The sequence below is a fragment of the Schistocerca piceifrons genome, chromosome 7 (genome assembly GCF_021461385.2).
Source record: "Schistocerca piceifrons isolate TAMUIC-IGC-003096 chromosome 7, iqSchPice1.1, whole genome shotgun sequence".
NCBI lineage: Eukaryota > Metazoa > Arthropoda > Insecta > Orthoptera > Acrididae > Schistocerca > Schistocerca piceifrons.
The window spans coordinates 388,873,761-388,889,997 of NC_060144.1; the positions used below are offsets into that span (position 1 = coordinate 388,873,761).

Sequence of the window (16,237 nt, forward strand, 5' to 3'; positions counted from 1 at the left end):
TTTTCACAGCCATATAAGTTGATAACAGACGTTCCAGAATGTTTGTGGAGTAAGTTAGAAAATATATAAATTACATATAAGTAAATGTTTTTAAATCTGCATAAAAACTAAGTTCCTTCAAAGACTTGGTATGTGACTCTGTGTTTCAGTACTCAAGTGCTTTGGTGTAACAAATTTTCATTCTCCCCTCAAACTAATACTTTGCTGTAGGCTTTGTTATTTATTTTGATTTGATAATTTGAACAATAATGTAAACAAATAAACTTTAAACATCAAAGCTTCTAATGTCCTATTGTTTCAAATTAGTTTCCTATTTCAGATACTCTAGTATGTCCCATTATTTATTTTTTTAATCAAATAAATAAAAATAATAAATAATGTGACACACCAGATTACCTGAAAACAAGCAACATGAAAATGGATGAATGATTAGAGTGTAACATCCAGTCAAGGACAATGTCATTAGAGATGAACCACAAGCTCAAAATGCAGAAGGAAATCATCCACGTCTTTTCCAAAGGAACAATCCATTTGTCTTAAGCAGTTTAGGAAAAATATAGAAGACATAAATTTAGATGGATGGACATGGATTTGAACCAATGTTTTCCTAAATGCTGTCCAATGTAGCAAGACAAATTTTATCTAAAGAATGATAATTAAAAAATCAATGTTATGTGACTGAATACATTATATTATCCAACTGAAGATTACTGACTGTTCACTCTAAGCTCCATCAAATGGCGACCTCTTGCTAGAATTAAGGACTTATCTTCTTTCATATTATAAATGAATATTGTATTTTGGTTGAATAGTCATTGATATATGAGGCAACATCTCTTCACAGTTAACAGTTCCTGTGTTTATAAAAAATACACACACATTTACAGTAAGAAGCTAAAAAGCATGGAATGATACAATTTTGAGTCACTGAAACTTCACGTACAAAATTCCTGTGTGTCCACATGGATAAAAAACAAGTGATGGCACCAGCATGTGGACAATTTAATGAAGCCACAAGGTTTCTTCTGCATTTATACTCTCACTGATTTTATTAACATGTCGGATTTCCAGATTACTCAGCACACTTTCACTCTATACTGTTGTATGTCAGAACTTTCTGAGGAAAATGTAGCTATGGTTAAATGAGGATCTGCTGTATAGTAGCACGTAGTAAGAATAGTGTATCAGTTCAATAACTGAGCATCTTGCAGAAGTCTCTTCAAGGCTGTTGGGATTTTCATACTCATCAGAATTAAAGGAAATACCTTATCAGTCACTCCTCCTATATTTAGTATAATATTTCTTATCAGTCACACCTCCTATATTTAGTATAATATTTAACACAAGAATGTAAATTCTGGTTAACACAAATTTTCACATTTAACACATTTTAGCTTTTGAAATAGCATCCTCTGAAATCAGAAAAGTTACAGAAATACTCATGAAGTGGTAGACAAAAAGAACAACCGTGTTGTTTAAAAGGAAAAGCAGTGAAATTTTTTTAAAAAAGAAGTTGCTTTCCTGCTAATATACAAAAGTCCTGATTCATAATGATTTAAAAAATTTAATCTAAAAATATTACCCCTAATTACCTGGTAGATTAGCATTAGGAATGGTTTGTTAGACTACAAAAAAGAGGTCACCTGTAGTTTTACAGAACAAAATGTGTGAATGAAATGAACAAATAAAAAATGTAGCATTTAAGATGGTTACAGTTGTAATAACGATGATTGCATTCACATTGCAGTATATTCATTATGGGCCTGTTACTGATTTCATGTGACATAATATTAGACAGCAGCACTGGATCTTAACACAACTGTTCAACAAAGAGCCCAGCTTTTTCTTATGTGTGATTATTCCCAACACACAGGCTGCCATTTGCTGTCACCAGACAATGGAAAACTGTTTTACAACTTGAAATATTGAAAAATTTGTTAATTATACCAAAAAATAAAAGAAGATGCTGATTTAAGATAATTCTTCATTAGTGTGACCAATTTTTACTCATTCATGTACAAAAAATTTGAAGTCAAGGGTTGTATATAAAGAAATGAGGCTAAATCAATCTGCAATTTTCAAATTTCAGAGGGTCCTGTACCACATGAACAGCCCACATATGCCAGTGTCCCTGGAATAAGAGTATATGGGATGACTTGTGCACAGGAAGTCGGGCGCCGTGGTAGACCAATGCGTTTTAGAAGATCTACAGGTAAGTTCAAATAGTCTCAACAGTTGTTAATCAAATTCTTATAATTTAATTATGATGTTAGCACAGCTTAATGTGAATGCAGACTTATTCAGCATTTATTACTGATGAACATCTTTCACATCTCACCAGAAGACTTTGAGTAAGACATTAATCAAAATGTTGCGGTATTTTAATGTTGCCAACCAGCTGCAAGTTTTCATCAACATAAACAACATTTTTAATCCGATACACTACTTCCAGAATAACTTCATTTGGAATATATGTGGACACCAAAATTTAATGCAAAGGTACAAACACCAGGTTGTATTTCATGTGGTTTTCAGGTTAACAGAAACTTCAGTTCAAATGGTGATGTTTCTGGCAATTCTGCTTGCATTTAGTAACAACAAAGACAATACATAAATAAAGTAAGAGTGACTGCAGACAGCTGAAAATGAAAAGTTCAAGAAAAGTAGCAAAAATAATAACAATGAACCCAAGATGGACAGACCACACACTGAGATTAACTTTTTATCAACACACTCGATGAAGCAACTGTTGCAATTTTATCTAAGGAACTGAAATTCAAAAATGATGCCTAAATGCCTTGCAGAGATGGGGAGGCTTATGTGCTTCAACAATACAGATACCCATACTACCAATGCAGCCACAATAGAGGGGTATCTGTGGAGAAGCCAGATTAACCTATGGTTCCTGAAGAGGAGCAGCAGATTTTTCAGCAGTGACTGAGGCAACAGTCTAGATGACTGCGTGATCTGGCCTTGTAACATCAGCCAACATGATCTTGCTGCGACTGTACTCCAAATGGCTGAAAGTAAGGGGTAACTACAATTGTTACTTTTTTCTTGAGGGCATGGCTTAGTGATGATAGCATCCTTTTTGGTAAAATATGCTATAGATAAAATAGTCGTCCATTCAGATCTCTGGATTGAGACTACGGTACTTGGATGGAAGTTTTCATGAAGAAAAATAAAACTGGCATTCTACAGCTTGGAGTGTAGAATGTTAGATAACCTCAAAGGGTAGGTAGATTAGTGAATTTCAAAAGGGAATAGAGAAGTTGAAAGTAGATACAATGAGGATTTGTGAGGTGTGCTGGTAGGAAGAAAAAAACTTCCAGTCTTATCAGTATAGGGATATGAGCACAAAATCAAATAAGTGTAATGCGTAGTAGGTCTACTAATGAATAAGAAAATAAGAATGTATGTAAGCTGCTATGAATAGCATACTGAAACATTACTGGAGCAAAGATAGACATGAAGCCAATACCCAAAACAGTAGTACAAGTTTATATGCCAACTAGTGCCACAAATGACAGAGAGACTGTTCAGATAGCTAAGGAAGATGAAAAGTTAATTGTGATGGGTGACTGAAGTTCATTAATAGGGAAAGAAAAAAAGAAAAAAACATTGTAGGAGAAGGTGGACTGAGGGAAAAGCATGTAAGAAGAAGCCACCTGGTACAATTTTGTGAAGAGCATAATTTAATCATCACTAACACTTGGTTTAAGAGCCATGAAGAAGATTGTGTATGTGGAAGAGACATGGGGAAACTTAAAGGTTTGAGATTGATTATATAATAGCAAAGCAGAGATTTCAAAACCAGATTTTAAACTGTAAGACATTTCCAGGGCCCAGATGAAGACCCTGACCATAATTTAACGATTATGACTTGCAGACTGACACTGAAGAAATTTCATAAAGGGAGGAAATTGAGGTATGACCTGTATAAATTGAAGGGACCATATGTTTCAGAGGGAGCATTAGTCAATGTTGGACCAATACAAGGGAAATGAATACAACAGAAGACAAATGGGTAGCTTTGAGAGATGAAAGAGAGAAGGCAGCAACAGATCATATAGGTAACGAGACAAAGTCTGGTAGAGATCCCTAGATAATAAAGGAGATATCAAATTTATTTGTCAAAAGCAAATATAAAAATGTAGAAAATGATGCAGGCAAAATGGACACAAAAATAAGACTGACAGCAAGTGCAAAATGGCCAAACAGGAATTTCTAGAGGACAAATGCAAGGCTGTAAGAGCAAACATAACTAGAGAAAGGATAGATGCCGTCTACAGAAAAATTAAAGAGTTCTTTGGAGAAAAGAGAAGCAACTGCATCAATATCACATGCTGAGATGGCAAACCACTACCAAGCAAAGAAGTGCAAGCAATAAAGGTGGGAGGAGTACATGGAGGGTCTATAAATGGGGAACAAAATTGAGGACAATGTTATACAAAAAGACCAGAAAGTAGGAAAAGATGAGATAGGAGATATGATACTGCAAGAAAAATTTGACACAGCACTGAAAGACCTAAGAGAAAACATACTCCTTGAAACAGACAGCATTTCCTCAGAACTACTGAGAGATAGCAATGATGACATTACTCCACCTGCGGTGCAAGATATATGAAATAGGCAATGTCCCTTCAAACTTCAGGAAAACTGTAAAAATTTCAATTACAAGGAAGGCTGGCACTGACAAGTATGAATACTACCAAACCATTGGTTTAATAAATCATGGTCACAAAATACTGGCTTAAATTATTTACAGAAGAATGAAATAACAGACAGAAGCCAATCTTAGGAATGGTCAGTTGTGTTCAAAAGAAATTTCAGAATACCTGATACAATACTGATCCTACAATTTATCCTAGAAGACAGACTGAAGAAAACTAAACTTATGTTTATAGCACTTGTAGATTTAGGGAAAGTTTTTGTCAGTGTTGATTAGGTTACACACTTCAAAATCCTGAAGATAGCAGAGATAAAATATAGGGAATGAAAGGTTATCTACAACTTCTACAGCAATCAGATGGCAGTTTAAGGGCATGAAAAGTAAGCAGAGGTCGTGAAGGGAGTGGGACAGGGTTGCGGCCTACCCCCAATGTTATTCAGTCTGCACAATGAGCAAGCAATAAATGAAACCAAAGAAAAATTTGGAGAAGGAATTAAAGTTCAGAGAGAAGAAACACAAACTTAGAGATTTGCGAATGAAATTGTAATTCTGTCAGACACAGCAAAGGACTTGGAAGAGCAGGTGAACAGAATGGACAGCATCTCGAAAGGAGGATATAAGATGACCATCAACAAAAGCAAAAAAAGGATACTGGAATATAGCCAAATTTAATTAGGCAATGTTAAAGGAATTAGGAAATAAGAAACTAAAAGTAGTAGTTTTGCTATTTGAGCAGTAAAATAACTGACAGTGTCAGAAGTAGAGAGAATGTAAAACGCAGACTGGCAACAGCAAGAATAGCACAGCCAAAAAAGAGGAATTTATTAACAACTAATATCAATCTAAGGGTTAGGAAGTCTTTGCAGAAGATGTTTATCTGGAGCACAGCCTTGTACAGAAGTGAAATGTGGATGATAAGCAGTTCAGACAAGAAGAGAGTAGAAACGTTTGAAATTCAGTACTATAAACTGCTCAAGAGTAGATGGGTAGATCACATAACTAAGTAGCAGGTACTGAATCAAACTACGAAGAAAAGAAAGTTATTGGACACAGGAATAGGTTGATAGGATAATGAGACATCAACGAATTGTCAATCTTGCATTGGAAGGAAATGTGTATGTGTGTGGAGGAAGGGTGGGAGAAGGGGGTAAAAACTATAAAGGGAGACTAACACTTGAATATAGTAAGTGGGCTCAAATGGATATATGTTGTGATAGTTATGCAGAGACGAAGAAGCTTGCTCAGGATGGGGTAGTGTGGGGAGATTCATCAAACCACCCTTCAGACTGAACACCACAGGAACAGCAACATCTAAGTGTCTCTCAAAAGAAGAGATCATAGAATCAATGAAAACAGGGCTATGTCATCTGCCACAAGTTGAGGCAGAGAAAGTCAGTACAGAATTTGTGATAATTTTGGTGTGTGTAAAACTGCTGGAAGAAAATATTTGCAAGGATTATCTTTGAACTACTGCAGAACTTAGAAAACAACTGCAAGATATTTACCATACAAGAAGCAAGGGCAAATTCATTATCCTACTTGTTTCAGCCAATGATTGGAGAAAACGAGAACTATTCAGTGATCCCACATATAAGAAACGTGAACATGACTCCATCACCATTTAGAAGGACACAAGTCATGCATTACGATTACAGAACAGTTTCTTACATGGTCAGATGCAATTCTTGCTTTACAAAATATATCTGCTTATCAGGTGCATTAGAGGAACTAGTTTTCAATCTACGTCAGTGCACACAAATTACTCACTGCCTTGCTATTAGCAAACTTCCATTTGGGATCAACTGGAGGAATAATTCCACTATTTTCCTCAACATCTTAGACAGCAGCACACAAACTCCACCTTACAATGGAACTACAATAGGACACAGCGTTGCTTTTTTTCTCAGTGTGAAGGTATGTAATAATACAGAAATCATCCAAAACAAACAATGTCCACAGAAAGAATAGAGGTGGAACAATGATGTAGTATGTTTTTACCAGCATGTACTCTAAGAAAACTTCTCTGTGAAATAGCTGGCATGTCACTTTAACACGGCAGTAAAAACATCACAGATCTGTTGGGCTCCTTAAAAGGAGGGTGCATGGCAGAGGATATCTTGAACCACCTCTAGTCATTCCCTTTCCTGTTCCACTCACAAATGTGAGGGATACAGGACTATCCATATGCCCCTGTAGGAGCCTTATTTTTTCTTACCTTGTCTTCATGGCCCTTATATAGGATGTACCTTGGTGGCAGGTAAATCGTTGTGCACTTTATCACAAATCTTGGTTCTCTAAACTTTCTCAGTAGTTTTTCTGAAAAACAATATTGTCTTTTCTCCATGAATTTCCATTTGATTTCACAGAACATTTCAATAATACTTGCATACCGATCGACCCTACTGGTAACTAATCTATCAGTACACCTCTGAATTGCTTTGATGTTATCCTTTAATCTGACTTGATGGGGATTCCAAACACTCAAGCAGTACTCAAGAATGGGTAATGCAAGTGTTCTATACATGGTCTCCTTTACAGATGAGCTACACTTCTCTAGAATCCTCCAATTAAACTGATGTCACCTTCCCTACTATGGGCTTCTTGTGCTCATTCCATTTCATATTGTTTTGCAGTGTTAAGCCCAAATATTTAATAGATGTGACAGTGTCAAGCAGCACACCAGTTATACTGTATCTGAATAGTGCAAATTCAGCTTAATCTACATCACTGAGATAAAATCACCACCAGCACACATCTACCAGAATATAAGCATCACATACACCTCAAAAAGCATATCACATAAGCAGTGGTAGAACATTGAAATAAATACAACAGACTAATGCCATCAAAAGGAAAATACGTGATATCCTTGAAATAACTCAACAAACAGCTAGCAAGAGCCCTCAACAACAATAACCAATAATGGGTGCACACATTGTAACTGAGAAAACAAGACCAACTGATATATCTCAACAACCACTTGGGATTGCTGGAGTCAAGGTAAGAAGTGGTTTCCACATGATTAACTTAAATTTCCAATAAATTACTGAATTAAATCCCCCCCCCCCCCCCCCCACACACACACACACAAACATCTGTGGCAATCACTCATTGCTCTCTCTCTCTCTCTCTCTCTCCTTACCAGTTACGCAAACAACTGTAAAATATATGAATTTTGTAATTATTTCTATTATGAATGTCAGCTGTTCTGCTTCACTTGAACCATGAACTTATTGTCTTCTCACTAAATGACAGTTTGTACTCAACTATGGAAAGAACACAATTGTTGTAAGCTATAACTGCTACACAACTGGCATCAGCCAATTAGCCAGCATTCTATTAACCGATCACATTTTTTATGTATATGTAACTGGGTTATATAGGCGTTCTGACTAAATATTAAAGAGGTCCATCTGGTCAACATCTTCGGGTTTCTAAACATCAGCAGAACTGATTCCTGCTGTATTTGTGCCTGTTCATTCTTCAGGGCTACCTGTGAGATAGTTCTGAAGAGATAATTCTATACTAGTATCTTTGTGTCTCATTTTTGATCACTAAACTTTAAAGAATGCTGAGGGTGCCCAATGAACAACTTAATAGTACTGAATTAAATAACTATTATTTTGGTTGGTGCCAATTCACTACAATCATATCTATTTTTATAAAAAAGGTTTTCATTATGATGTAGTAATACATTTAGAAGCTATTGTGTTTTGAAAGAAGTAAGGAAGGGAGTTTAGGATGTAATGTCCCATGAGTGATCAGATCGTTAGAGATAAAGTAAAAGCCGAGTCAAACAGATTTTGATTTCCAGTAAACACCTAAGATTTTTCTGGCAGGAGATAACATAGTCTATGTCCAAAAGCACAGTTAGTCCTACAGATGTTTCAAAGTTGGGTCTCCAGCTAACCATGCTGATGCTCTGACCAAGAAGCCGTAACTTCCCTCACTGATTTAAATCAGTGCCCACTTGCAGCCACTGTCTGCAATTTCTTTGTGTCTTAATCTGTATATGTATTCTCAAAATTGAAACTCATTACAATTCTTGCCATAACTAACATAATTGACAGATGTCACCTGAGCAGTTTCGCCCTGTTTTCCTCCTGATACTTTCTTCACTTTTTTTTTTCTTTCCACTAGTAAAGGGTTTATTGGTAATTTGAGAATGACTTAGTTTGCCCATTCCACCTTCCATAAGCATTACAAGCCAGTATCTGACAAGAATGAAATAAAGTGAGTGCTGATGACCTAATAATTGTTTCTTGCCTGAAATTTTATTCACTGCCATCAACATTTCATCTTCCTAGAAGCTTAAATACAGAGTAAGGGCATTTTTCATTACTGTTAATCCCAAGTATTTCACAAGAGCAGGTGCTGTAAATTTTAAGAACTAATGATGATTATCACATAAATTAATGTATGCATGCCAACATTTTGTGGAATTAGCAAAATAAAATATTATTGTTTCATGATCATTCTTGTATACAGATGTTAACAAGCAGTAATGGTATTTCAGGATTTGTACGGCACATCACACCTTTCCCTTGGCATGAAGTTGAAAGATTAATGGAAAGGATGACATCGAAAAACTGAGAGACTTCTTTGGGCAGTTTTTATGCTGTGCTGAACTCAACACCTGCCCTGGTGGTTACAATGTAATAACCATACAGGACACCACAATCACCTTCACAATCAACATGCTGTGTAATACGTGCAGGAAAGTGATGGACTCCTAAAAATTCAATTGGAGCTAGTGTTAATGTCCAGAAGATAATTATAGTAACACCATTTGTTATGGATGTTCTGTCAATATGAAAATTTCCACAAGGTTCCTCATTCACAATGTAAGATATTTAGAGATTAACCAAATAGTCCAGCAGAGAAGTATAGTGAAACTGATGTAATGGTACATCAGTACACAAATGTCAGTGGAAATTCCTAGGAGTTTTACAGTGATTAATAGTTATAACCAGTACTGATCACCTTATTTATATCAGAATAATTAGTACAGAGTTTTCTAAATATGTGTTATTATCACAACAACAAACGAGTGTAGAGACTTTTACATCTTTGATGAACTGAAATATTCAACTTATAATTGCTAGATATTACAATGAATAAAAAATAGCCTGTTTTCCTTGTTAGTAACTATATTATTGGTCACACACATATCATGTAATATACCTAATATATGCGTAGCCAATGTTGTGGTAAATTTGTAAGAAAAACTGTAATACTGATAACTGGTTTGTTGCTAAATCAGTTTTTTTATATTGCCATTTTTTTTGTATATACACCTTATATTAGATTATTCATTACACCTTGATAGTTTGGAATTATTATAAAGTACTGTTCCATAATATATGTGTGTGTGTGTGTGTGTGTGTGTGTGTGTGTGTGTGTGTGTGTGGGTGTGTGTAAGAGAAAGAAAGACGGATAGATAGATAGATAGAGAGAGAGAGAGAGAGAGAGAGAGAGAGAGAGAGAGAAGAGAGAGAGAGATGATATATTATGTAGTTGCAGTATTTATATTTATTTATGTTTAATTAATTTCTATTAATTTGCAATTCATTCTTGTTCCCTGTTCCCACAAGGCTTTTACCCACTGCCTGTGACAGGTAAGATCTGGTGACAATAATTCAGGTGTTACATTGTCATTTGGTCAGTGATGAATATTTCCGAAGTGTTCACCATTTCTCAATTCTTTAACTGTTCCAGGCTTTCAACTGGCACCGTTTAGGAGTATTTAGTTAAAATGTTTACACACTTTACTGCAGTCTGTAACAATTATACAGTTTCATAGCAAAGTACATAAATGCAGACTTGACTGAAGTTACAGGATATACACTGAAATGCCATCTGTTGGATTTACAACAAACTAATGTTTGATGTGGGTCCACTGAAATTGCTGATACTGAACTGATAACAAAGTCATGTAATGTAAACTGAATCACCAACTATTGGGTATTAAGTGAATGATGAGAGTGTACCAGTAGTGGTGTAATGGACCTCATATTTCATCACAGCTACATGATATACAAGTGTATATCTCAAAACTTTTACAATGGCTGACTGTCATGGGCACTTTGACACTGAAGTGCTGTAGCAGTCAACTGCACTTAGGGAAAGCACACTCTGACAGCTACAGCAATCAAAGAGTTGACACTAAATTATAATTCAGCTGTAGTAACCAGTCAGACATTGAAAAGAATAGCAAATTAAGCAAATAACAAATTTTGCAAGCTCCAAATGTGAACAAGTCATCAATACTTTGAGATGAACAGAAAACTTATTAAATATCTGCTTTACACCAAAAATTCATATTAAAGATTAGTTGAGCAACAGTATACATAAAACTCATTCTACTCACCCAGCACTTCTGCATTTGCTTGTATGGAACATTTGTACATAGCAGCCATTAGCCTCTGAGGTTGGGCTTGAAATGCCTTTCTGCAGCCTTCCTTCACTGCTGACATTAACTGACCAGAAAATGGACCAAAGGGTTGTGTTACATCTGAGCTATTAAGAAAAAATTGCAATAAGTATAACTGCACAAACATCTGTTTTGTAATTGATTTATATTCTATAAAACTGGTATGTAATGCAGCTGCTACATCAATAAAACAGTTGTGCTTTCTCCACTTCTTACAGATTATATATTTCATGGAAAGCAGTGTTATAGCATGTTTTATGATTCAATTTTAGTACTCTATTACTCGTTCTAGTTGTATTCACAGACAACAGAGACCTGTCATGTCACAAAGTTTTTACTGCATAAAAGTGAGAGATTTCTTTGTCTGAGGGCACTAGATTTGTTTAAAGGATAATATTCTTCAAAATATAACTTACATCAAATGTATATGATAACGTTTATACTCATCAAATAGCTGCTTAGATAAACATTCACAGGTGATTACAAAAACACATGCTTTCAGAAAACAGAAGCCAACGTGAGAGCAAAATATGCTGACTTCTACTCCCTGTCTGTGACCTGTCAGCTGCCCCTTTCATCACTACTGCCTTCTCAACCTTTTAAATATCATCTACTCCTAGCATTCCACAGTTAATTTCTCTTGTTCTATCAAGAGGATATTGTTATCAAGAGAAACAAAACTGGCCTTCTATGGATTGGAGTGTAAAATGTCAGATTCCTTAATTGGGCAGGTAGGTTAGAAAATATAAAAAGAGAAGTGGATAGGTTGAAGTTTGATACAGTGGCAGTTAGTGAAGTTTGGTGACAGAAGAACAGGACTTCTGGTCAGGTGAATAAAGGGTTATAAATATAAAATCAAATAGGGGTAATAAAGGAGTAGGTTTAATAATGAATTAAAAATAGGAATATGGATATGCTACTAATAATAGCATAGTTAATGCATTATTATAGCCAAGATAGACACAAAGCCCACACCTACCACAATAGTATAAGTTTATATGCCAACTAGCTCTGCAGATGATGAAGAGATTGAAGAAATGTACAATGAAATAAAAGAAATTATTCAGATAGTTTAGAGAGATGAAGATTTAATAGTCAAGGGGGACTGTAATTTGATAGTAGGAAAAGGAAGAGAAGGAAAAAATGGTAGGTGAATATGGACTGGGGAAAAGGAATGAAAGAGGAAGCCAACTGGCAGAATTTTGCACAGATAATAATTTAACCATAGCTAACATGCCCCCCAATGAACCATGGACCTTGCCGTTGGTAGGGAGGCTTGTGTGCCTCAGCGATACAGATAGCCGTACCGTAGGTGCAACCACAACGGAGGGGTATCTGTTGAGAGGCCAGACAAATGTGTGGTTCCCGAAGAGGGGCAGCAGCCTTTTCAGTAGTTGCAGGGGCAACAGTCTGGATGATTGACTGATCTGGCCTTGCAACACTAACCAAAACAGCCTTGCTGTGCTGGTACTGCAAACATTTGAAAGCAAGGGGAAACTACAGCCATAATTTTTCCTGAGGGCATGCAGCTTTACTGTATGGCTAATGATGATGGCATCCTCTTGGGTAAAATTTCTGGAGGTGCGCACACTCCACTGCAGAGTGAAAATCTCATTCTGGAAACATCCCCCAGGCTGTGGCTAAGCCATGTCTCCGCAGTATCCTTTCTTTCTGGAGTGCTAGTTCTGCAAGTTTCGCAGAGAGTTTCTGTAAAGTTTAGAAGGTAGGAGACGAGATACTGGCAGAAGTAAAGCTGGGAGGACCGGGCATGAGTCGTGCTTCGGTAGCTCAGATGGTAGAGCACTTGCCCGCAAAAGACAGAGGTCCCGAGTTCGACTCTCAGTCGGACACACAGTTTTAATCTGCCATGAAGTTTCAAGGAACATTACAGTTCGATGTCCTCTCAACATCAGGGTCATAAGAGATGAAGCAATGACTTGGGTGGACAAGGAAGGATCACAATATTGTCACTTTCCTGCCTGAAGAAACCACCTCAAATTTATGCAAAGTGATTTAGTAATAAGATAACACTTACCTTACTGGAGAAGCCTTTATACTCCATTCCAGAATTTCAAAGCAGACCCCCATCATAGGTTCTTCACAGAGAGGACCTGCTAAAGTTGCCATTTGGAATCCATTAACAAAACTGCTCTCATGTTCTGACCTGGAGTATGACTCTGAAGATATCACCTCTGAAGGTGGTGTAGGATCCCAAATAGAAGTGTGGTTGTAGCCAGCAACACAGTTCAGAAGGACATTTGGACCACAGCGACGGGGACCAAGGCTCCACACAGAATCAATAGACTGGAAGAAGTAAATTATACAGTACTTACACATTTACACAAAGCAGTAGCCCAATTCATTGGCTATAGTAGTAAACTACTGGGAGAACGTAAGTATTTTAGGAGAAAGGAGACCAATCACAGAACACCAGAAGCATTGAGTCACTAACAGGCACACAAAAATCAGGAAGAAAACTTTGTATTGTTTTCACTCAAGATGATCCTCATGTAACATTTGTTGAAAACATTTAGAAACATCCTTTATAGAAGCTAAAAACTTTCCAAACCTGAGGCACACAAATATTTCTGTTTACAAACAACCGGTTTTGACCGACTTTGCTATCATCTTCAGATCTTCAAAAATTTATTTTATGAAATGGGTTCTTTTTAGATATCACCTCTGAAGGTTAGACCTCATGCCAAGTTGACATGAAGTAAAACGTAGCACATTAATATAAAGGCTTGTGATAGATAAAACATTTGAAATCAAGAAGCACCTTGTGCACATGGCCATGTCCATATACGTAGCACACACAGATAACTGTTACATCATAAAAAACACAGTATACAATACAACATACGGTAGTGCATCTGTTAACATTAGCTTGACATGTTCTAATCATTGAAGGTCTACCTTAGACTGTATATAAGGTACCTTACACACCATCTATGATGGAGCTTCAGCGGTTAAAACATTTCCAGCTAATGTTAATAGATGTGCTGCTCTGTGGTTTTAAGGATGGAGCAATAATTAACGAGCGATATGTATACGGACGTGGCGATGTGCAGAAGGTGCTTCTTGATTTTACAATATTTTATGGGCTATAAGCCGCACCCTTTTCCTTTGAAAATTTGCCTTCAAAATTCAGGTGCATCTTACACTCAAAATTAATATAAAAACGTCCAGTGTTTGATTCAAATTCCTGCCAGTCATAAAAATGACCATATATTCAGTGCCACGGGAAACCTCTCTCTATCTGGCAACATTGGATTCAACTGACAGCAGCAGTGCACTGATGCGATGAACACGAGTTGTGGGGATCCACAAGCTTGCTAACATGTCTCCTTCCTACCAGGCCATCACAAACCAGAACACGTCATTGTAGTCCACGGTGCAAGTGAACTTGAAGTGAAAGTGATTTGTGTTATCAGTACCAGTACAATATTTTTGTTAGTAGCAAGTTTCGTAATGGAAAAAAAAAGGTATTGATATGATGCAGGCTATAAATTGAAAGTAATAGTATATGCAGAAGAACATGGAAACAGAGCAGTTGAGTGGCATTTTGGCCTTCCTCGAACACAGAAAGCCATTCACGATTGGCATGCTTCCCAAGTAGAACTGAAAACAATGAGGAAGACTAAATGTGCAGAAGACTGAGTGCAAAATGGCCAAAACTAGAAGATGACATATTGAAACGTATTCAAGGACACTGTCAAAACAGCATTGGAATCAATACAAAAATGATTCAAATACATGCTCATAAGCTAGCGCTACTGTGGAACTTAACAGACTTTAATGGTGGAGTTGGTTGGTGCTACAGGTTTATGAAGTGTCACCGACTTAGCCTGTGAACCAAAACCGAAATATCTCAGAAAATGCCACAAGAGCACAAAGAGAAAATATTATCTTTGCATCATTTTATTGCTCAACATCGAATGAAAACCAGTGTGGAACTAAGCCAAATAGCAAACATGGACGAAACTCCTCTGACATCTGATGCGCCAAGTAACAGAACTGTTGCCATAAATGGTGCTAAAACTGTAACTACAAAAACAAGTGGACATGAAAAAATGCACTACTCTATTGCCCTTGTATGTTGTGCTGATGGTACTAAACATAGTCTAATGATCATTTTCAAGAGCAAAACAAATTCAAAACTTTCTGAAATGCCACCCGATGTTGTTGTTGTTGTTGCTGTTCACATACATGACGAGGGCAGGACGAACAAAAACGCTGGCAGGTCGATAGACACACAAACAAACACAAACATACACACAAAATTCAAGCTTTCGCAACAAATTGTTGCCTCATCAGGAAAGAGGGAAGGAGAGGGGAAGACGAAAGGAAGTGGGTTTTAAAGGAGAGGGTAAGGAGTCATTCCAATCCCGGGAGCGGAAAGACTTACCTTAGGGGGAAAAAAGGACAGGTATACACTCGCACACACGCACATATCCATCCACACATACAGACACAAGCAGACATATTTAAAGACAAAGAGTTTGGGCAGAGATGTCAGTCGAGGCAGAAGTGTAGAGGCAAAGAAGTTGTTGAAAGACAGGTGAGGTATGAGTGGCGGCAACTTGAAATTAGCGGAGATTGAGGCCTGGCGGATGACGAGAAGAGAGGATATACTGAAGGGCAAGTTCCCATCTCCGGAGTTCGGATAGGTTGGTGTTGGTGGGAAGTATCCAGATAACCCGGACGGTGTAACACTGTGCCAAGATGTGCTGGCCGTGCACCAAGGCATGTTTAGCCACAGGGTGATCCTCATTACCAACAAACACTGTCTGCCTGTGTCCATTCATGCGAATGGACAGTTTGTTGCTGGTCATTCCCACATAGAATGCGTCACAGTGTAGACAGGTCAGTTGGTAAATCACGTGGGTGCTTTCACACGTGGCTCTGCCTTTGATCGTGTACACCTTCCGGGTTACAGGACTGGAGTAGGTAGTGGTGGGAGGGTGCATGGGACAGGTTTTGCATCGGGGGCGGTTACAAGGATAGGAGCCAGAGGGTAGGGAAGGTGGTTTGGGGATTTCATAGGGATGAACTAACAGGTTACGAAGGTTAGGTGGACGGCGGAAAGACACTCTTGGCGGAGTGGGGAGGATTTCATGAAGGATGGATCT

General features: G+C 37.3%; 1 protein-coding gene across 1 annotated transcript in view; it reads right to left on the reverse strand.

Moving 5' to 3' along the window:
* The window catches only part of LOC124805356 (elongation factor-like GTPase 1), a 597,412-nt gene that overhangs the window by 402,135 nt on the left and 179,040 nt on the right, over positions 1-16,237 (reverse strand). Inside the window, exons 17-18 of the mRNA XM_047265897.1 lie at positions 13,141-13,409; positions 11,043-11,191 (exon numbers count right to left, since the gene is read on the reverse strand). Of these exons, the coding sequence (XP_047121853.1) occupies positions 11,043-11,191; positions 13,141-13,409 (418 nt within the window). The remainder of the gene's footprint in view (positions 1-11,042; positions 11,192-13,140; positions 13,410-16,237) is intronic.